The sequence below is a fragment of the Canis aureus genome, chromosome 4 (genome assembly GCF_053574225.1).
Source record: "Canis aureus isolate CA01 chromosome 4, VMU_Caureus_v.1.0, whole genome shotgun sequence".
NCBI lineage: Eukaryota > Metazoa > Chordata > Mammalia > Carnivora > Canidae > Canis > Canis aureus.
The window spans coordinates 44,903,543-44,926,282 of NC_135614.1; the positions used below are offsets into that span (position 1 = coordinate 44,903,543).

Genomic DNA, 22,740 nt, shown 5'->3' on the forward strand with positions numbered 1-22,740 from the left:
GAGGAGCAACAAGCTCCCTCACTAGGTAGGTTAGCACCTGATCAGTTTGGCAGAGGGAGGGACACCTGTCAGGGAAGCTTTGTTCCCTTATTCCCTCCTGCATCCATTTCCTAGGGCTGCTATAACAGAGTACGGCACAGGGGTGGCTTGGAACAACAGAAATGTATTTGCTCACATTTCCAGAAGCCAGAAACTAAACTCAAGGTGGCAGCAGGGCCATGCATGCCCTGAAATCTGTAGGGGAAGATCCTTCCCTGCCCCTTCCTAGCTCCTGGCAGTGGTTGGTGATCTCTGGCCTTCCTTGACTTGCAGCTGCCTCACTATGATCCCTGCCTTCATCATCATGTGGCATTCACCCTGTGTCTCTGTCTCCACATGACCATCTTCTTATAAGGATGGCAGTCCTATTGGACCAGGGGACCATTCTCCTCCAGCACAACTACATCTTAAGTTACATGTCCAATGACCCTAATTCCAAGTAAGGTCGCGTTCTGAGGTGCTGGGGATTAAGATATCTTTTTGAGGGAACACAGTTCAACCCATAACACCTCTTGCATGTCAGAATTCTGGAAGTATCACCCGCCTCTTCATCAGATGCTTTTCCAATCTTGATGCATTATCTGCTCACAAAAAGAGCAAAGGCTGGCAGAGCTGGCTGGGCAGGAGACGAAGAAAGGAGATATGACCTGTCCTAGTCCCCACAGCTAATTGGGTTCTCTTGGAGTCTCCTTGCCACCCTCTGCCAAGGCTTCCAGTGAGGGCAGAGGAGACGTTAGTCTCCTTGTCATGCTCTGCCCACTGCATGAGCAACCTGTTCCCCAGCCAGGCATCCAGATTCCACTTTCATGCAATGTTGCAGCTCTGGGGACAGCCAGGGTGAGTACTTCAGGAAAATAGGCAACACTATGGCTTCAGACCTTTGCAAACCTGCCCTCTGTCTGGCTCTGAGGAAATTGCCTTTCATGAACACCCAGAGTCCCTCATGGAAAAAAGGAATTTTTTGCTACACCTCAAGAGCTCAGACCAAAGAATCCTCTGGCCTTTTGCAGAAAATGTACCATGGTTTTCAGGTTGTAGAGAAAGGTTAAGTAGGAGTCTAGAAATCCACTTCCTATTTGTTGATTTTTCTAGCTAAATCCTAAATCAGAGCAGCCTCTAAAATGGAGAAAGGCCAGGAATCCTGGGTCTGAAGCCAGCATATACATTCATGAATGGGGTGTAGATAGATTCCTGACGGGGTGGCTGTGCCGTAGAGGGAGGAAATCCCTGTAGATAATTTAATCAGATACTCGTCTCCCACCTTTGCCCCTTCTCATCTGCTCAGCACTCCCTGGCTTAGTTTGCATACCCAGTCCTGAAGTATGACCAAGGTTGGGTAGAGAACAAGCTGAAGGTTTGAGGCTTTCTTCCAAGAGATGTAGCACTCCAGAGACAAGTTAAGGGAATGCATCATGCTGATCCACTGTTCTAAGCCAGGCTCACCAGAGAGCCTCAGTGCTGGCAGGAGAGGGTCCTCCCACCCCATCCACTTATCCTCCAGAAGCTGGAGGGGGCTCAGAAGTAGGAGTACATACAGGGAACAATGGCATCCCTGAGGAAGGTTAAGGAGACCAGGTGGGGAGGTCATCTAGAACTGAAGCTAGCTAACATGTTCTGAGCATTTTCTATGTGCTAGGTCCCCTCCTAAGCTTTTACTTGTATAATCTCATTATTCCCCACAACCACCCTGGGGAGAAATAATACTCCCCGGTCAATAGATTTGGAAACTGAGACACAGAATTTAATGAGTTCTCCTAAGGTCTAATAGCCATGAAGTAGCAGACCCAGAATTCATTCCCAATACTTGACTGCAGATCTTGCTCTTGGGCCACCATGTCCTACTCCTGCTCAAGGTAGAAGGGCTGTCCTTGAGTAGAAGTCACTCAAAGGGGGATGTTTGTTATGCTGTTTCTCTCTTTGTCTACAAACCACTACCCAAAGAGCCAAAGGAAGACAGCTGGAGGAATTTAAGCTCTATCCAGGAAACCACTTCCAGCTGGGGGATGGTGCGGGGGCAGGCAGCCATCCAGCGCCAGGGGAGATGGAACATTGCCTGGAGACAGGGGGCTAGATGAAATGATCTCTCAGGCCTCAAGCTTCAGGTATACAAGGTGCTGCCTTGGAACTCCACCCAGAGAGAAACCTGACTAATTATATTCCCCCCACCACCTTCTTTTCTGCCACTTTTCTTCCAACCCCACCCTACTCCTTGACCCCTGGCTTTCCTTCTCCCCACCCATACATCCCCAAAGCTGCTCCTGCCCTCTAGGCTTTGAGGGACAGCAATGTGAGATCAATCCAGATGATTGTGAGGATAACGACTGTGAGAACAATGCCACCTGTGTGGACGGGATCAACAACTATGTGTGTGTCTGCCCTCCTAACTACACAGGTAAGGTCCCCTGGCACCTGTGCATGGTGGCAGGCCAGGTGTCATGCACTGAAGAATACCATTTTCTTAGCATCTTTCAGGGTCCCCACCCTCTCTCCCTATGGACAGAGCTGTGAATTCCCAAAACCCATACTGTCCCATGAGGGGGCCCTCTCTGTCCACCCTTCCCATTCCCACCCTGCACGTCACTAGCTTTCCGCCCCCCTACTTTGAAATGGGTTCCCAGGGTGCTTTCAGCTGTCTGTTCCATTAGCTGATGGCCATCCTCTACTTTGGGAACCCTGGAGACCCAGTGGTGGTTAAGGCTAATGGGAGGCACTTGCATTACATTTATGCTTTGTTCAGGTCTAGTCCACTTTCTCCGGAAATTTACACTTTTCGGACACTCTGCTAGGAGCTGGGGATACAAAAATGACCAAGACAAAGTTGCCTCTCATAAGAAGCTCATCATCAAGTGGAGAGAGACATGTATTCAGTAGAATGAGACTAATAACACCTGTAAGCCTGGAGAAAGATCCTAACCCAGCCGGAGAATCAAGGAAGGTTCCCCACAGGTTATTCCTCAAGATAATTATCCTATCCATCCACCTCCAAAACACAACACCTTTATTTCCTATATTAACTATCCGTGATGAGAACAGCTAAACATACTAGATTATAAAGCAAAATTCCACCCAGTGGTATAAGCATAGCCTCCTTTGTTATAGGATCAACCTGAAGTGGCATATTCCAAAATGGAATCCATGAGTTCTTTGAGGAAAAGACTCCATGAACAAAAAGCTGGGGAAGCACTGTATGTAATAACCTGACACAAAGCAGCATATTAGAAGTTCTGACAATTCTTGCTTGAAAGAATGCTGTTTAACTTCGTTTAACCCAGCAAATCCCCACATTTATTTGAAGTCAGAACTTCCCTTGTACCCTACCCCAGAACTCCCTCCAACCTAGTCATCCTGTGTTGCAAGAAACATATTTTAGGAAATAGCAACCTAAGGCAAGGATGGAAATAAGGACTGTGTTCCCCAGAGACTGCTGCACCCTACCCTACTGGCACCTGGCTTGACGTCGGGAATGAGGTAGGAGATGGGAATGCACAGACGATGATCAGGAGTGGTCCTGGGGCCTCTGGAGAAGGAAGCCAAGTAGCCCCCATTGCCCCTCAGGATCCTGTGCCTTATGCAGACCCCTAGCCCATGAGTCAGGGATGCCCCAGGCACACTCTTGGCCCTATGGTAGAGTGTGCCAAGGCCCACTGAGAAAATCACCCTGTGCTCCTCAGCCTTCTGGGGTCCCAGAGAAGGCTTTATGCTGGAGAAAAGCGCAGGGCCTTTTCTGCTGAAGGCCTACTTCCTTATCCCCTCTATCTTCCACCTTGCCAGAGAGGAGCTGTAGCCAAGAATTAGGTTAGCAAGGGGCAATACTTATTATGCATCTACTGTATACAGACCACTGAATTAGCTACTTGCAATACTAAGAAGTCTAAAAGTATGCCCTCCCGGGGCATCTGGTCTACCTAAGATGAGAGGAGGAGTCCTACAGGGTTAAATCATTGGTCTGGAAGAATCTGCTCAGCCCCAGAAGACAGACAGTAAAAATCCCAGCAGTTAAAAAAAGAAGACAAAGGTACTCAAAATAGGCTTTGGGGCAAAGGAAGGGTATGAACTGAATTTACAGTGGGCAAATGGGCAGTGGAAGCAGGGCTGAGGAGATGAGTACTGAGGTGGCTTTCTGCCCCGTTGGAATAGCATGGCCTGTGTCTGCAGCTGCCTGAAGGGCACCTCTACCTGAGAATGGGATGTCATGGTTTCCTCTGTCCCAGAAAATGCCAGTCCCACACAGACACCTGTCTGCCTCTCTGGGTCTCTCCAGGAAGTAAAGAAGAGGAAAGGGCTTATAGAGAACACAATGCCCTCTGTGGGCTTGAGAGGCTGGCAAAATGAGGATAGGGTAGAGGTCAGCTTGTCCCCATCACAGCAGAGGACAGACTCTGGGGCTGTGACTGTCACTCATGCCCTCCCCAGCCACCCCCAGGGCAGACCTTCCTCTGCCCTGCCCCAGCAGCCTTGTCTGCTCATGTCCCCACCCCCACTTCTGAGATAAATTCCATGGGTGAAGATTTCCTCTCTCAGATCACTCTCATCTGCCACTGCCCTCACCCCTGTTCTCCTGTCTCACTCCCCTCTGCATTCCCAAAACACATCTCAGGTGGTGTGAGCTTTGGGGAGCTTATATCCAAGTGCCATCCCTGGGTATTTATGACCCATTAGACATTTCTGGGCATGATAAACTTCGAAGGGAGTATATCCAGAGACCTAGACTTCAAAATTCCTTTCATATTTTCTTCTCTGAGAAAATCCAGGGGCTTTCTTATCTACAGCAGGTGGACTATGCTGCTAAACCACATCCACTCCTCCAGGAAGCCTCTGGGATTCCATGGAGTTTACCCCTGTGGTCACATACCTCTGCATTACAGTCACCTACTGATTTGCAGATAGGCCCCACTAGGCCATGGAGAGGATAAGACCAGGTCATGTTCTGTCCCTAGTACCCATCACAGTGTCTGCCACACAAGAGGTGCTCAATAAATGGATGTGGAATGAAAAAATAAATAAGCATAGCCCAAGGTCAGGAGCTGGCATCCTATGGTTTCAGCTGCAGCAGGCCCTGAGTGATAAGTGAAGCAGCCGAATGATGGTACTATGACAGTGCCCAGGGGAAATCCTAGAGTCTTCCTGGTAGGGAGGCCAAGGCAGAGGAACAGAAGGGGTACATCGAGAGAGCCAATGCAGGACACCTGAGATCCGTGGCCTCCTGACTGGGGGCTGGATGGATCTGACCTCCTAGCCAGAGTATCCCCCAAGGCCTCCTGGGCTCCTGAGCTTTCTCCCCACCCCAACCAGGTGAGCTGTGCGATGAGGTGATTGACCACTGCGTGCCTGAGATAAACCTCTGTCAGCATGAAGCCAAGTGCATCTCTCTGGACAAAGGATTCAGGTGAGGCTTGACTTTGTGTCCCCAGCAGCTCTGGATCCTGAGGATGCTGCCTCCAAGGGGGCCCTCTCCATTCTTTGCCTCTCCTGATCTCTCTCTGCCTGTTCCTTGTTCATTACCGTCTGCTTTTCTGTGTCTCTGACTAGTCATAGTCTAACTTCTCAGTCTGTCTCTTTCTCTTTGTAGTTATCTCGCTTTGTAAGTCTCTGTGTCTTTCTCTCCTTGTGTCTGTAGATAGATAGACAGACGGACAGAGATAAAGATATCCCCTTTCCTGTACTCCTCTCCTTTTCCTCCCACTCACCCTCCCTCCTTCTGCCCCAGTCCCATCCCAGCATAGCTTTCCTTTCCAGTGCTAGTAAAGCAAAACAAGCTGAGTCTGAAAGGTGTTTGGTCCCTTCCTTGTGTGCATCCTTCACAGAGTTCTGCCCCTTGGGCTCCAGCGAGTTTGCCAGCTTATGCACCTGTGTGTGTTGGTGGACCGGGGAGGGGAGAATGAGCGCTGACTTGGTTCTGCAGCCACAGCCATTGGTGGAGCTGTCTCCATGGTGAGCAGCAGAGCCCACAGGAGCAAGGGGAGCACAGGAGCAATTCTAAGGGTAGAGGGGAGACTGCCTCTGGAGAAGGCACCAGTTCCAGAGCCTGAGAATCAAATGACATCCTGGACTCACTCCTGGGCACTGTCCCTACTTCCTACTCTCACCCACCTTCACAAAACATGTGCCATTGCCTCTTCTGGAGAAAACCCTAAGACCCTTGAGTCCTGGGATCTTCTGACATCAGTGGGACATCCCAGAACCCCAGGGCCAAGCGTAGTGTCCCCTAAACACTCTCCCCAAGCTGCCTTGCCTGCACAACTGGCTCCCTATGCCTAACAGGCTCTGTCCAACACTGGAGAAGGGCTGGGAGCCTTTAGCACCAGAGAATCTGAGGGAGCATGCAAAGACCAGAGGGGGGGGGTGCATATCTCAGATGAGCCTTAAGCAAAGATAATCTTTTTTTTTAAATTTATTTATGATAGTCACAGAGAGAGAGAGAGAAAGAGAGAGAGAGAGAGAGAGAGAGGCAGAGACAGAGGGAGAAGCAGGCTCCATGCACCGGGAGCCCGACGTGGGATTCGATCCCGGGTCTCCAGGATCACGCCCTGGGCCAAAGGCAGGCGCCAAACTGCTGCGCCACCCAGAGATCCCAAGCAAAGATAATCTGAAGCAACTCTACCAAGTCAACCCTTGAGGGACGTGGGTCTGACACTCAAAGCTTATGCTGACAACTCTTTCAAGAGAATCCTGAGCAGCCTTTCATCCAGTAGCAACCCCAGAGCCCCTGGAGCACAAAGCTCATGCTTTGAGTCTAGGTGGCTCCGGGATCTGTCATCAGCCTGGGTCTGTCTGGCTTTCAGTCATAAGGCAGAGAGTTCTCAGACTCAGGGGTTTGGAGACTTGGATGTTATGCTGCAAAACTTAGCACTTCATGGAAACCCAGGATTTTAGAAATCCTGAGACTAATGGCATCATAAAAATCACAGAATCTTCTCAAATTCTCCCTGTGATAAGTGCAGTGAGTACTGCAAGAGGCTTTCAATTCCCTCCCTCTTGAGGCCCTTGCTGTAGACCTGGGGGAGAAAAATTTGACACAACACGAATGTGTAGAAAAGAGGCAATTCTGGGGCCCTGAATTCTGGCTCTGAGTGCTGCTCAGAGGAGTGCTGAGGAGGGGAGAGAGGAACCTGCTGAAGCAAGGGGAGGTCCCCACACACTTTAGGAGGTGAGCTGTGATATAAACCTCAAAGGATGGGTGGGATTTGAATGAGCTGAGGTGGGGAGGGCCCCACCAGTAGAAGAAAGCTCTAGAGTAGGGGAAAGTGAGAGGGTGGCATGAGCATGTCTTGTCCAGTGTTTTCCTTTCTTATTTTGACATCAAGCCTAGACCTCATCACCAGACAAAATGCAACAGGCATCTTAGGGCCTCTGGTTTTGCTGACCCCAAAGGAAGCTTCAGTCCTTCCGTGTAGGCACCCTTATTCAAATCTGCCTTATCTGTCCCAGCCCCTTCTGAGAGGTACCACATGGGCTCTTAGGTAGAGTTGCTGCTAGAGTGTAAGTAAGGGTGAGAGATGCCTCCCAATCCCCCAACCCTACTTTTCCTACTCCTGGATTTGGCTTTAATTCAGGGCTGCTCTTTAACTGAGGGAAGAGGCGAAGAGGAGGAAGAGATGCATAAAACAAACTTGAATCCAGAGCAGAGCAGGCTGGACTGACAAGCGGAGTGCTGTGGGTGTGTCTACCAGGGGCAACAGTGGTGACCGGACATCTGTGAAGAATAAGTAGAAGATCCATAGCTGGAAAGCAGGCCAGTGGCATTCCTCAAGCTCAGAGGATGCTGGCTTGATGGAGCACAGTGAGCATGAGAACTGAGAACTGGTCAGAAGTGGTCCATCCAGGGTATAGGTCTGGGGTTGGGGTGGGACCAGAGACCAAGACATAAGCAGGGCCAGAGAGCATGATCCTGGGTACCTGTCCCTAGAAACATCACTCTACTGTAGCCCTGGTCCCTTGAGTTCTAGGGGAATATAGGATAGAATACAGAATAGAAAGAATATAGAACGTAAAAGGAAACCAGTCTAGCTTTCAAAATCATGAGATAATAGTTATGCACAGTGTCTCCCTAGCATCTTGAAGAGGTCTACAGGCCAGCTCAATAATGTGAATTTTATTAAAAATGCATTTAAATAAAAAACCCCTTCTCCCAATGCAGTGTCTCCTAATCTTAATCCCCCTCCCCTCCCCTGCCCTCTCCTTTCCTCTCCTCGCCCACATCCCAAGGCAGGCTGCAGGGACAGTAACAAGAGACATGCAATCGATACAACCTTTGCCCAAGTTTGAAGATGTTTATCCTTGAAGATTTCCTTGTATGATGTTCTAATGAGGACTCAACAGATAAAACTATATAACTACCTGTGATACACTGAAATTGTAGTGTACCAAAACCCTGAAAATAATGAAGCACACTGCCCATGAACACTGAAAGTGATGACAGAGACACAGATCACGATGATTACCGTGTCAGGCCCAGAGGCCTATCTCCTGTAACACTCCCCAGTCTCAGACTGTAGAAACAACCTGAGTTGTTCGTAGAAACAACTATCCACTGTCCAGGTGGGGGCTGAGGTGCAGCAAGGTGAAGCAAGCCCCCCAACCCCCACCCCATGCATGCACACGCAGGAACAGCTGGGCTGCAAGTCAGTCCAGGCCTGACTGATGTATTAGCTACATCAGGAGACTCCTGATGTCCTGGAACCAAAGATGTCACCTGGTTACGCCCCCTTGTCCAGAATCAATAAGTCACATACATAACAAAATCATACACAAGCCTTATACTTTAGAAGAAAGGCAAGGGGAAAGCATTTTCAAACATTAGGGAATGCAGGTTATACCCCAGATGCTGCTCTTTAGCAGATGAAGAGTTGTTGGGTAGGTCTTTGCTATGGGAAGTGAGGTGCAGGACCCAGCAGCACAGCAGCACAGGGGAGCTTGTGGGGAATGCTAATTCCCAGGCCCCACCCGACTGCCCAGTCAGGTGCTGTACTTTAACGGGGTCCCCAGGGGCTTTGGGAAGCACAGGTGTGGAGAGGGCTATAGCTTGTCAGGAAGAAGGATGGGATCACATTTGCCTCCAGACTGCAAGGGAGCCTGGCTTTCCTGAGTCCTCATGTAGACATCCTCAGCTACCTTGACTCCATGCCTAACAGGCTGGATTTTACCTGGCAAGTGCTGAGTGGTGATTGTTGCCTCACAGAGGCTCGTGCAGCTTGAGTTGCTCTGCAGGAGCTTCTTAGAATTCAGGAGACACAAAAACAAATGCCTACGGGGGCCAGGCTTAACACTAGCAGGGTATATTGAGCACAGGCCCCCACAAAGGCTTGCCCGATCTGTTTCTTTAAAAGATTGGGGTGAAAAAAAAAAAGATTGGGGTGGAGTGTGGTCTATGACATGAAAGTTTGCAGCAGGAGGTCACATATTTCGAACTTACCCTTCAAATACGTAAGGTGAACAGATCAGATCTTAGCTAATTTCAGTTTCTGAATGCAGGCTCAGTAAGTCCTCAGATTCTAGAACTTATCCTCCTCCAGCAACACAACACACACTATGCTCTGTCAACCAACCCTAGCAATGCTAGGATCCACTTGTGATTCCACTCTGTCCACTCCTACAGGGGGAGGAGCAAGGGGAGGGAGGAAGGAGAACCATCCCTTTGTCCTGATGCCTCTCCTCTCAGGCTCCTCCATCCCGTATGTATTCAGAAGTCTTGATTCCCTGTCTACCTTGGCCACGTGCCCCACCTTCCTCCTCTGACCTGGGTAGGATGTGGTTATTTATACTCTGCCAAGTAGAATTTAGCTGGTGGGCGCCAGGCCTACGGGAGGCAGAAGACCCGGGAAGTGTGTTCATGTGCCTGTGTATGTGTGCCTAAGCCTCTGTGAGTAATGCAGTCCCTTCAGGTCTGTTTCTTGCTGGGACTTTGGCACGGTGTCATCCAAGCAGAGGAGCCCAGAGACACGTGTTGTGGGCACACAATCAGGGAGGCCACGTGTGAAGTGCAGCAGCCCTCCTGGGGTGCATCTGGGTCAGCAGGTGGTGGGGCTGCAGTTCCCACTCTACTCATGGAGGACCCGCATGTCAGCGGCACCACCACTGGCTTCTGAAAACAGGAGCCCCCGATGAAGCAAGCAGATATCAACTTGCAGGGACCCAGAGCCCATGAATGGCTAGCAAAGCCAATTGTAGGCCAGACTTTGGGGAGTCCTTGAGAAGTGAGAGGGACTTAGGATCTTGGATACACAGAGAAGACAGGAGGCCATCTGGAAGCCATCCTGGCCCACAGAACAGCCTTGCTCTGCTGTGTTCCAGGTGTGAATGTCTCCCTGGCTACAGCGGGAAGCTCTGCGAGGTGGACAATGATGACTGTGTGGCCCACAAGTGTCGCCACGGGGCCCAGTGCGTGGATGCAGTCAACGGCTACACATGCATCTGCCCCCAGGGCTTCAGGTATGGTGAAGGGGTCCCTCAGGCTGGAAACTGCACCTGGGCACACTAGCCCTGGGCCTCCTGGGTCTCCTTAGAAAGTCAGCCCTTCCATGTCTGAGAGCAGATGTTATTAACCCCATGTTATAGATGGAGGGAAGAGCCATCCAGGGCAGCTGTGTGGGAGTTGGACTTAGAATCTAGCTCACATGACATCAAGCTTGGGCAAGATTCCTTCTAATGGAAGATGTTACCATCTTGGAGCTCAGCTTACAGGGTGGGGGTAATCACATGGCCACTCTGGCAGGAATCATCTTTTTAGTCTAGAGAACAAAAACTATTGTGCCCTAATGGTAGAAAAAATGGGAGAGTTTGTAGTCATTGGAATCAGGGAAGCCAGAAGAGAAAGAGGGAATGGGAGGCACTGGCCAGGTGGTCAGGGGAGGTCCATGGGGGTATGTAGAAGGAGAGGCTGGATTCCAGCCCTAGCATCCACACTGACTGGAAGGGAAGGGTGCAGGGAGTGCTGGGGGTTGGGTGGGAGGCAGGAGCCAGACTTAAGGCTAGGGGGTGGGGTCAATGTAATGTCCATGTACATTAGTACTCGCTGCATGGAATAAACCCAGCTATGCAAATAACTCTAAGTCATAGACTCTGAGAAGGAATCATGAAGAAGGCCAGTTTTTTCAAAGCCTGATTGATACCATCTACATGAGGCTTGTGAAATATAAATTCCCGAGCCCCACCCCAGGACTACTAAATTAGCATGGGGGGGCAGTGGGGAGAAGGGACTGGGAATCTTCATTTTCTTTTAATGTCTTTAAATTGTGGCAAAATATATATAATGTAAAATTTACCATCTTAACCATTTTTAAGTGTATGGCTCTGTAGCATCAAGTACACTTACATTGTTAAACAGCCAACACCACCACCTATCTCCAGAACTTTTTAAACCTTGCAACACTGAAACTCTGTACCCATGACACACTAACTTCCCATTCCCCCTCCCACGGCCCCTGGTAACCACCATTCTATTTCCAGACCCTATAAATTCAATCACTCTATGTCATATGAGTGGAACCATACAGTATTTGCATTTTTGTGACTGCTTTATTTTACTTAGCATAACATCCTCAAGTTTCACCCACCTTGTAACAAGTGTCAGGATATCCTTTTTCAAGGCTGAATAATATTGCATTGCATGTAGGTGCCATATTTTGTTTGTCCATTCATCTTGTGATGGATGAGAATCTGGGATAAATTTAACAAATTTATCCCAGGTTGTTCGGATGACACTAAAATTTGGGGACCAGCACTTTCATCCAGCCCCATTATTGTAAAAATGGAGAAATGGGGGCTTAGAGGAAGAAAATGTCTTGCTCTAGTTGGTGAGAGGGCTGGAACAGGTCCCTGTTCCCATCTTTCTTCCCTCTCTCTGCTAGTGGCTCTTTGGCCCAAATAACTATGATTGTCTTCTCTCACTGTCCTCCCCTCCTCTCACTGTTACTCCCCCATCTTCCTCTCCCCTCCTCCCAGCGGGCTCCTCTGTGAGCAGCCTCCACCCATGGTCCTGCTTCAGACCAGTCCCTGTGACCAGTACGAGTGCCAGAATGGGGCCCAGTGCATTGTGGTACAGCAGGAGCCAACATGCCGCTGCCCCCCAGGCTTTGCAGGCCCGAGGTGCGAGAAGCTCATCACCGTCAACTTTGTGGGCAAAGACTCCTACGTGGAACTAGCCTCCGCCAAGGTCCGGCCCCAGGCCAACATCTCCCTGCAGGTGCGCCCCACTCCAACATACTCCCAAGCTCCAACTGTTCTGAGAACAGCCCTTGTTCTTCCGACAACTCCTGACTGGGTCTTACTGCAAATGGCAGCCCCTACTCCCAGCTTCATCCATTCATTTATCTAGAAAATGTCAGACACTGTGCTGGCTGGCAATGGGGATTCAGTGGTGGACCAGATAGACAAAGCCCTTTGTCCAGGGCAAGATGATAAGCAGAGGGCCAGTGACAAATCCTGGGTGTGGTGGGAGAACACAGGTGGTACAGAGAACCTCATCTGCTGGAAAGAATGAGGAAGGCTCCCCAGAGGCAGTGGTAACTACACTGAGATCTGAAGGATGAGTAGGGGTTTCCTGGAGAAGGATAGAAGGGTGAGAGGATGCTGTCTAGACTGAGATATTAGCATGTACAAAGGCCCAGAGGCACAAACAGGCAGGGCCTTTTTCAGGGAATGAAAAACCATTTAGTATAAACCAAATTCATGTCCTACTAACTTATTTCAGGTTCCTTACTTGTGGGCCTGAGAGCATTTATTCCAAAATGTATCTCTGGTGACATAAATGCTACTGGGAGGAGTGGAGCAGGGAAGGTACCTGGTTGAAGAGCAGCAGGTGCCTGCCCATAGGCTTGTAGGCTTGCTGGGGAGGAAGAACTCTAGAGACACAGCAAGAGGATGCAGGCCAGTTTGTGGCCCCTGCCACATGGCACTAACTAGGGCCCCACTGTCCTTTCGGTTATGGCCACAGAAGTGGCAAAACTATTGGACACAGATCTGTTGAGTGCCTGTGCATGCCAGGCACGGTTGCAGGTAGTGGGGCTGCAGAAATGCACAAAAAGTTCAAACTGCTTCAGCTCACAGAGCATCCAGTGGGCAGGCCTCTGAGATAAGGGTTGACCCTGGGCACACACAAGGAGGAGGTTCTGGCTGCCCTCAGCATCTCCTGGGTTCTCCTCATTGCCCTCTTGCCTTCCTCTCTCAGTCCCACGGACCCAGAGACCCGAATGTTGGGTCCCTGCTAGCAGCACCTGTGCCCCAGACTTCCAGAGGTCCCATCAGACCATCTGCTCCATATCCATTCCTTCAGGCTGCCCTTGTGCTGGGTGGTGGGAGCTGACAGGCTAGTCAGAGAACCCCATCCCTGCAGCGAGGTCCCCCCTGGGTTCTCAGCCTTGGCACCACATTAGAATCACCAGGAGAGCTCCTAAAATTATCTTTGCCTGGGCCTTACCCCCCAGAAATTCACAGGTAGTTGATTTGGGATAAAGCCTAGACACTGGTGTTTTTCAAAATTCCCCAGGTGACTCTTAACACAGTGCCTACTTCATAATAAACACTGAATGAAATGGTAATTGTTAGCATTTTGTTTATAATTATTATCATACTTTATACAGAGACACTGAGGCCCTGAGAGGCACAAGGATTTCAGTGGGATCACATCGTATGCTGGTGGGAGAGCCCAGATTAGAGCTCAAGGCTCCTGACTCCATCCCCCCCAAACACACACTATAAAATATATAATATAATATAATATAATATAATATAATATAATATAATATAATATATATATCTTGTATGTAATAATCTAGTAATATTTATATACATAAACAAAGTGGCACATAGTGGGTCCTCAGTAAGTATTTACTGAATTGAATTGCTCAAATAGCATTGGCTGGAATGTAAGTATAGGACCTCCTGGAAATTCCCAGACTAGCCAAAGGAGAAAATAGGGACATGCATTCAGATCTGGGGTTCAATCAGAAGATGCCACCTGAAAGAGGTCTCTGTGAGGTGGGGTTGGGGAGGCTCGGCCTCAGAGGAGCCCTAAGCCACATGCCTCTCTCCAGGTGGCCACTGACAAGGACAACGGCATCCTACTCTACAAAGGAGACAATGACCCCTTGGCACTGGAGCTGTACCAGGGCCACGTGAGGCTCATCTATGACAGTCTGAGCTCCCCACCAACCACGGTATACAGGTAAGAACCACAGCCCCTCCCAACAACGCAGGAGCCCCACACCTTCCTGCCCACTTCCCGCTTCCTAGATGTGACTAGATGCGGGGCAGGGGGGGTGGGGGGCTGCTCTGAAGCCTCTTCTCCCTGCCCCCTCTGCACACACACACTTTCCCTTGCTCAGAGCTGAGCTGTGGGTGGGAGGCAGAGAGGCCGTGTTGGAGGAAGAGGCCGGAGATGAAGGCAGAGCCTGCGGGAGATGACACCTCATTACCATAAGATAAATGGCCAGCTGGCTACTATGCAGGAGTGCATGCGCCAATGGGGATGAGGCTGCTTAATGAGGTGCCCTTTTCAAAATGTCATCCTAATCTTTTATTAGTTTAAGAAAGAAAACAGGGGGAGATTAGCATGCAACTCTAGGGGAAGAAATCCCAGAGCATGAGGGAGCACGACTATTCCTTAAGTGACTTTCAAAGTGTTCTAAAGGATGGTTCTCCCTAAACTTCAGTCTTTCCAACAGTCACCCTGATTTTTACATAAAAATGTAAAAATGTGGTCTGTCAGCTGTACTGTTACTTAGCAAGCCACCTTACATCAGCTTTTAAATCCGCGCACCCTTTACATTTAGCATCATCTTAAGTAATATCACTGTTGAAATCAGATATGCTAGTTCAAAGTTAGATTTTATCCTACTTCTCAGTAAAATAAATACTAAACTAGTAAATTATTTGAATTCTATTTCTGTCATAATTATAAAAATAACCATTAAAATGAGAAATGTTTGCATTACACCTAAAATGACATAAAACCGCCAGGGGCCAGAGAGCCGTTTCTTGGGGGAAAAAAACACAGTATTTGAGAGAAATCCACATCCAGAGGCCGGCCTTCTCCTTCAGAAGCAGGAGCACATTGACTAGGATTGGTGAACAGTAGCAGTTTTCAGACTTTTTTCCGAGGAACGAAATCATTTATTCAATCAAAACTTTATGTTGAAATAAAAATATCAGCTACACGGAAGCAGAACTGTCCCACAGGGCTGGGGGCAGGGAGCAAGGTTTCTTCCTTCACACTTACTCTCATGAAGGAGGGCCCCCAAAACAACTCCAACAAACCCAGTTGAAAACCATTGGTTTAAACCAGCGGCTCTCAAAGTGGGGTCCCAGAACAGCAACAGCACCCAGGAACTTGTTAGACCTGTACATCTTCAGACCTCACCCCAGACCTACCGACAGAAGCTCTGGAGCAGGACTAACCGTCTGTTTTAAGGAGCCTCCAGGTGACCCTATGCATAAGTCTTAGAAGTGCCAGCAGACACAGGAAGACTTCCTGGAGAAAGGGCCCATTCTGTAATGGGTCTTGCAGAAAGGGTGGAGTTTACATGAGCAAGGAAAACAGGTGGGCAAGCAGGCTGGGAAAAAGTAATGACTAGCTTAAGGGATAATACAAGGAGTCGACCAGAGCAGAAGGTTCACAGCAGAGGGCTGATGGGGGGGACACTGGCCAGGTCAGGACAGTTGGATCCAGTGGACACCAGGAGGAGGTCACCTCAGTGGCCTCAGAGAGCCTCCCAGAATCTGTGTTTCTGGAGCCACTGGTCATGGGCCAAGTGGACAGAGCACCTGGGGGCGGGGTTTTAAATCCTGTATTTAAAAACGGGTCTGTTTCCAAACCATCTTCTCTGTGACAGGACTGGTTGTGTCCTTTCACTCACTCTGTAAACATCAGTTTCCTCCACTGTATACTTTGGACAATAGTAGGATGCCCTTCTAGGGATGTTGTTGAGGGCTGGGGGGTAAAGCGCTTGGCCAACAGAGCCTGTATGTGGGCATGTCAAAGATAGAAGGTGACAGCCAGGCATTGGGAGGGGCTGGCTTCTATCCAGAACTGGGAGCCCATCCCCAACACTGATGTTAGCTGTTGGGGTGGTTTGGTAAAAGGGTGATGTTGGTGAAAATGCTGGAACCCTGCGCTGATGCCTGAATTGGGAGATGAGGAATGAAGTGGGAACCGAGAGACTTGCTCTCTCCTACAGCCCTTGTCAGGGAGTCAGTTGGTGGAGGCTTAGCACCGGGTCCTGGGGAGACCCCAGGCTCTTTCTCTTCCCCATGGGAGGAACCCAGTGAAGGATGCCCATGCCTAGGTCCACATGCCAAGCCTCATGACAGACCTTTTAATGCCCTCTATCTCACAGTCCTAAAGGGCACAAGTCTCCAGAAATCCTGTATTTAAAATAGGTTTGTTTCCAGGCTTCTCTGTGGCAGCACCAGTTGTGCTTTCACCCACTTAGTAAACCTCTCCCAGGCAACTTGTGTGGCTTAGGTCCTGGGCTAGTTAGGGGGATACAGAGTTAAAACACAGTCCAGGGAAGAAGACAGGTATGTAAACAAGCAGTAGTCACACAGAATAAAATAGGTCTCACAGAAGACACTGCTATGGGACATTCAAGGAGCAGACATTTCTGCTTGGAGGACCAGGGAAGGCTCCCTGGAGGAAGAGGTAACTGTGGCGACAAGCATTTCCACAGGTGAAGTGAGAAGGCCTTGAGCAGTGAGAAAAGTGTACACAGTGTACACAGAAAGCCAAGCTGTGGGGTCTGGGGTTGATGGAGGGCACAGAGTCACCATGTGACCTTTGGCCACCTAGGAAGACCTCCTCAGCCTCAGGGCCAGGGTGCCAAACCAAAGCTGATTTAATCAGGGGAGTCGGCAGCCTGCATAATTCTGCCTACTGAGGCCCCGGGGACAGCCCCCACGTGAGAATGAGCAGTCAGCACCCCCAGCAGAAATTTCAGGCCTGCAGCAGCTGGATTCTGAGTCTCCTTTACGTGGGTACCTGTTTGCAGCTGCCCAGCTATAGTCACCAGTGGGGCGGCTAGCACTTCAGGTTTTTAGTCCAGGCTCTAGGGCAAATACACAGAAAAGCCCATCCAAGCCCATACCTGCCCTAGAATGCGGACAAGCTGCAGGATCCCTTAGTTCTGGGACTTGTCAGAGGGGCTCCAGGCGGTATTTGCTGCCTGCAAAGCCAAGGAGCCAAATGCGGCAACAGATGTGGGGAAAGTGGATTGTGGTAGCCTGCAGAGCATCGGCTTTGTCTGCAGGGACAGGTGACCTCAGCTCCAGCAGATGCAGCCAGGTGGGAATGAAGAAAAGCTAGAAACTCAGGGTTTCTATATGAAATAGCTCAGTGCTTAAATGTTGGCCACAAGAGAGCTCTGTTTAGCCCATTGTGCATGCTCCCTGCCGACGCTCAGTTACCACAGTCCTAGCCACTGCCAAGATCTTTGTTGGGCTCGCCCACTCACCAGCTTACCACAAGCCCAGGGCAAGCATCATCACTCCTATTTTAAGGATGAGAAACATGGTGCTCAGATGAAGTCTTTGGCCCCAAAGCACACAAGCCAGTAAAGTGGCAGAGCTGAGATTCAGACCCAGGTCAGGCTCCCATCAGAACCCACTTTCCCACCATATGTTGGGGCATGAAGGCCAGGGAGAGACAGAGTGGGACCACACAGCCATGGTCCAGGAGTTGGGGGGAGGTGGAGGTGTGGCTACAGTGTGGTCTTTTTTTTTTTTTTAAAGATTTTATTTATTTATTCATGATAGTCACACAGAGAGAGACAGAGAGGCAGAGACAAAGGCAGAGGGAGAAGCAGGCTCCATGCAGGGAGCCCGACGTGGGATTCGATCCCCGGTCTCCAGGATCGTGCCCCAGGCCAAAGGCAGGCACCAAACCGCTGCGCCACCCAGGGTGGTCTTGAGGTCTCAGGCTACTGCTTAACTGAAATCCCAGGGACTGTTTGGTCCTGTGAGGCTCTATCGCCACCTAGTGACCACAACTCAGCATCCAGGTGAACATGCCCAGTACCTGGAGGAACAAGCAAGCAATCATTCCTCAGTGGAGTAGGGTCCTATGTATGGCTTAGGAGCTTGGGTTTCAGTCTTGCTTCCACCACTTCCACTTTAAGACTGTGAGCTGGACACCCTAAGTCTCTGAGCCTTAGGCCTCTTATCTCTAAAGTGGAAAAAAAATTGTACTTCCCACGTGGGGATTGTTAGGGTTAAGTGAGAAAATACAAGGTCAGGTGCTTAGCACAGAGTAACACAGTGCCAGCCCATGACAAGAAACAGTATCTCACAGTATTCAATGTTACTAATGGCCTGTTATTCAGAAGTGAACTTTGATGTCTTGTATTTTTTCAGCCCTACAATTTACTCTTTGCATGAAGGGAAGGTATTATACTGGAATCTGAAAATAAAAGTTTTTTAACACACACAAAAAGAGTAGCACAGTGCCTAGCCCTGTAAAGAATGCAAAACATGCCCACTATTGATATTAAAAGCAGAAGAGAGGGGTACCTGGGAAACCCAGTCGGTTTAGCATCTGACTCTCGATCTCAGCTCAGGGCTTGATCAAGGTCATGAGTTCAGTCCTCGTGTTGGGCTCCATGCTGGGCAAGTAACCTACTTTAAAAAAAAAAAAGAGAGAGAGAGAGAGAAAGAAAAAGCAGAAGAGAACTTGACATGTCCTCATGCCATTCCCAGACAGGAGCCACCCATCTAGCTCTGACACCTCCAGTGCTCTCCACTTCCCACTTGATGCTGGTTCATGTGGCCCCGTGGATACCGAGGAAGACTCTTAGAGCCCGGTTGTCTCCCCTGTAATCCCTACATCTCTCTCCAGGAGACTAATTATGGAGCTTGGAACCACAATAGAATCATTTTTTTTTTTTAGAATTGCCAGCAGGTAGTTTGGCTTGGTTTTTGTGGTTTGGGGTGTTTTTTGTTTGTTTGTTTGTTTGTTTTTACTTCAATCTTTTTTACTTATAGCAGCAAGAGCCATTTTTCTCATTATTTACTGCAAAGGCCAGAATTTAAAAAGGAAAAACAAAGTAAGAGAAACAGAGCCATCCTGATTTGTGAAATGAGGGTGAAAAAATCAGAGATGGCAGCACCACCTACCCCCAACCTCCAGGGACCTGCAGTTTGAAAACCACTGGCTTTAGGCATCACTTCCAGGAGACTCTAATAAGGATATGCCAGGAAGGCAACCTATTAGCCCATGAGCACCTATTGGCACAGGTTATGGCAGGTCTGGATTTGGAACTAATCCTGATTCTGAACCTCAGTTGTACCATTTCCATCAGAACAACACACAGAGGTCGACATCCTCACCATTGCCATAGCGTGTCAGCAGAAATTCAGGTTCACAAAATGATGGGACTTGCCCAGGGCCCCTCAGCTGGAGAACCCAGTATGAGACCAGATTTCTCCACTCCCAAGCATGAAGCATCAGAAGAGTATAGCTAGAGGAAGGGGCCTGCCTAGGACTGTCCCTCATGGGAGTCAAGGGAGGCCCTCCACAGAGCCAAACAGCTAGCGCACTGGGGAGCCCAGCACTTAATCAGATGCATGAGGGGTGGCTTCACAGTCCTCTCTGAAGCTGCGGCTCCTGCCAAACCACTGTCTCCAGGCTAGGGCCCTAGTGGAGGTGTACCAGGGCCTGGGCCAGTGCATGGAGCACAGAAAGGAGAGAAGGAACGGGCTTGGAGCCCGTGGTCAGGAAGGAGTTAGTGGTGTGTGTTCATTCACTGGGTCTGTGTGTGTTTATAATGGGAAAGCAGCTGCCTCAGACTCCCTGAATTTTAATGTTGGAAGGGAATGCCAAGACCACCCACCCGGAGCTGCAGCCTCTACAACTCCCTCTATGACAGGTAGCTGCCCAGCATTAGTTACACAGCTCAGGGGATGGGGAGCTCATTCAGGACAGCATCAGTTTACCAAATGGTATTCTTGCACGTTCATTTAAAAAACTGTTAGGACTCCAGGTCAGAAGCTGTAGCCTCTGCACAGCAGCCCTCATTCCTCCACCTACCATCATCAACTCATATGCAGAAGCACGAGTCTCTGTCTTATCCTCAGCTCACTACTTAGAGTACTTGGAAGCCACTGAAACAGAATAGCTCTACCTTCCTATGACTTCTTGGCTTCCACATCACAAATGACATCCTCCAATTGACTTTTAGCTACCACTCCACCCCCCACTGCCCCGACCTTACACTAATATATTGGTTGTTTGCTTTAGAGGAATGGCCAAAGAAATGTGAGCTTCGTGAATGTATCGTTTGCTACTAATCCCAGCACCTAGGACAATGTGGTTCATAGCAGACATTCAGTGGGGGTGGGTGGCTGGGTGCGTGGATGGGAGACAGATGGCTAGATGATGGATGGTTGGTTGGATGGATGGATGGATGGGAAAGAAGAGAAAGTTCATGATGGGTTTGAGAGGGTCCTGGGCTCCTGCATGTTCCCCTTGACCACCACTTTCTCCCAGAGATCAGCACGAGAGCAGGAGTCACTAGGTTTGCAGGCAATGGTAGGTCCTTACTGTTGTTAATACTCCAACTAATGATAATGGCTCACATTTTCCCAGTAATTTACAGTCTACAGAGCACTTTCAAGTACCTCCTCTGATTCAATCATCATGATAATCCTGTTGGGTTGTTCTCCCCGTTTTGCAGATGAGCAGACTGAGACCAGAGTGGTTCTGAGTGGTCACGGTCCGGCCAAGGAAGGGGCTAGGACAGTCTTTCTGTTTTCTCCACTCCACCCCAATTTAGCCTCTCTTCTCCCAAGTATTTCCTCACCTCTTTGCTGAAATTTCTAACCCCAGGTCAGTCACTGAAGCTGCTCCTGCCTGCCAGGTAATTGGTGCCACCTCTGGCATGGGATCCTCTTGTTGGAGCCAATTTACTAGTGATTCACCAGGGAGATTCAAGTGGAGAAAGAACCTCTGTATTCAGCACCCACATCTGAGTGGATAACGCAAAGTCCAGCCTCCTCCTCAGAGAGCCATTTTCAGAGGAAGAGTACATGTTTCCCAATGCCTTTCACCTGCACTCACTGCTCCCTCCCAGCCCCAGCTGAGGACCGAATAGTGCAAAGAGCGGACCTTTGAGTTAAAAGTTTTGCCTATAAAAAAAAAAAAAAAAAAGTTTTGCCTATGAATTCTGTCTCTGGAACATACTAGTTGGGTGACCTCTGGGCCTCAGTCGTCTTATCTGTGAAGTGGGATATCTGACGCCACTCTACAGCATTATGGTAAGGTTCAAATTAGCAGGGAGCCATTCCCCACCACGCGTGGCTGCTGTGCCTCATCAGCCCTCGCTGAAAGGCCCACTGGAACCGAAGGAGGCAGCATAGGAAAGGGGCACACATGGGGGCTGAGAGAGAGAGAGAGTATACCAGTTGAAGGGAGTGGGTGGGCAGAGGGAGAAGCAGACTGTGCCAAGCAGGGACGATCCCAGAACCTGAGATCATGACTTGAGCTGAAGATAGATGCTTAACTGACTGAGCCACCCAGGCGCCTGTTTCCTCCTTTATATAATGCGGTAAATATTGTAGTACAGTGTCGTATGGTATTACTAATCCAAATATGTAACATACTGCTGGAGGTGCGATGAATTTAGATGGGACAAACTATTATTTTAATTGAGATCCTTTTTTTTTCATTTGTATAGGAAAAATATATAAATCACCCTGAAATACTCTTTTCATGGATTGTATTCCTTAGAACAATGGTAGCCTTATATCCTTACTGATATTTAATGGGGAAATAGAGCGGCTGAAGAAAAACATGTTAAGTAAATAATGGTCCTAGTGGCATGGGTAGAGCAAAAATGAGCAGGTGGCCTGAGAATGGAGTCTGCTTAACTCTGTAAAGTTGTAGAAAGAAAGGCAAATAATATAACTGAATGCACCACCTGCCCCTAGACTGGATCTTGTATTGGAAGGGCAAAAAATGCTATAAAAAATATTATTGGATCCACTAAAAAAATTAAAATTCAGACTGATTAGATACAAGTATGGTACCAATGTTAAATTTACTAGAGTTGGAAATTGCAGTGTGCTTACATAGAATATCCATGTCCTTAGGAAATGCACACTGAGGCATCTAGGGATAAAGTATTCAGAAAGACTGTGTGTAGGTGTATATAGGTATATGCATATACGTGTATGCCTATGTGTCTGTGGAGATAGATATGGATATGGAGACGGAAAATAAATGATAAAGCAAATGGGGCTAATAGGAGAATCTATAGTAACAAGTATTCTCTGTACTGTTTCTATTTTTGCAATGTATTCAAGTTTGAATTTATTTCCAAATGAAAAACAAGTCAAGATCCAAATAATGCTGGTCAAATTCACAGCCCAGTGCCTGGCTGTGGGAGGCACCCAGAAAACCCTCTGATTCTCACCCCTTCTCTCCTGCCCAGTGTGGAGACGGTGAATGATGGGCAGTTTCATAGTGTGGAGCTGGTGATGCTAAACCAGACCCTGAACCTGGTAGTGGATAAAGGAGCCCCCAAGAGCCTGGGAAAGCTCCAGAAGCAGCCAGCAGTAGGCATCAACAGCCCCCTATACCTCGGAGGTAAGGCCCTTCTCCCCTCCCATCTCCACCACCTCCACCTCTCACCCTTGCTCTGTGCTTGGGTACCACCCAGGCCGACTGGCTGGGGTTTCCCTGCTCTCAGCATCCACTGCCAAAGCATATCAGGGAAG

The 22,740-nt window shown here is 49.0% G+C and overlaps 1 protein-coding gene across 1 annotated transcript in view; it reads left to right on the forward strand.

Moving 5' to 3' along the window:
- The window catches only part of SLIT3 (slit guidance ligand 3), a 591,462-nt gene that overhangs the window by 559,961 nt on the left and 8,761 nt on the right, over positions 1-22,740 (forward strand). The window contains exons 28-33 of the mRNA XM_077895576.1: positions 2,292-2,431; positions 5,332-5,425; positions 10,330-10,467; positions 11,980-12,220; positions 14,070-14,200; positions 22,455-22,609. Coding sequence (XP_077751702.1) covers positions 2,292-2,431; positions 5,332-5,425; positions 10,330-10,467; positions 11,980-12,220; positions 14,070-14,200; positions 22,455-22,609 — 899 coding nt within the window. The remainder of the gene's footprint in view (positions 1-2,291; positions 2,432-5,331; positions 5,426-10,329; positions 10,468-11,979; positions 12,221-14,069; positions 14,201-22,454; positions 22,610-22,740) is intronic.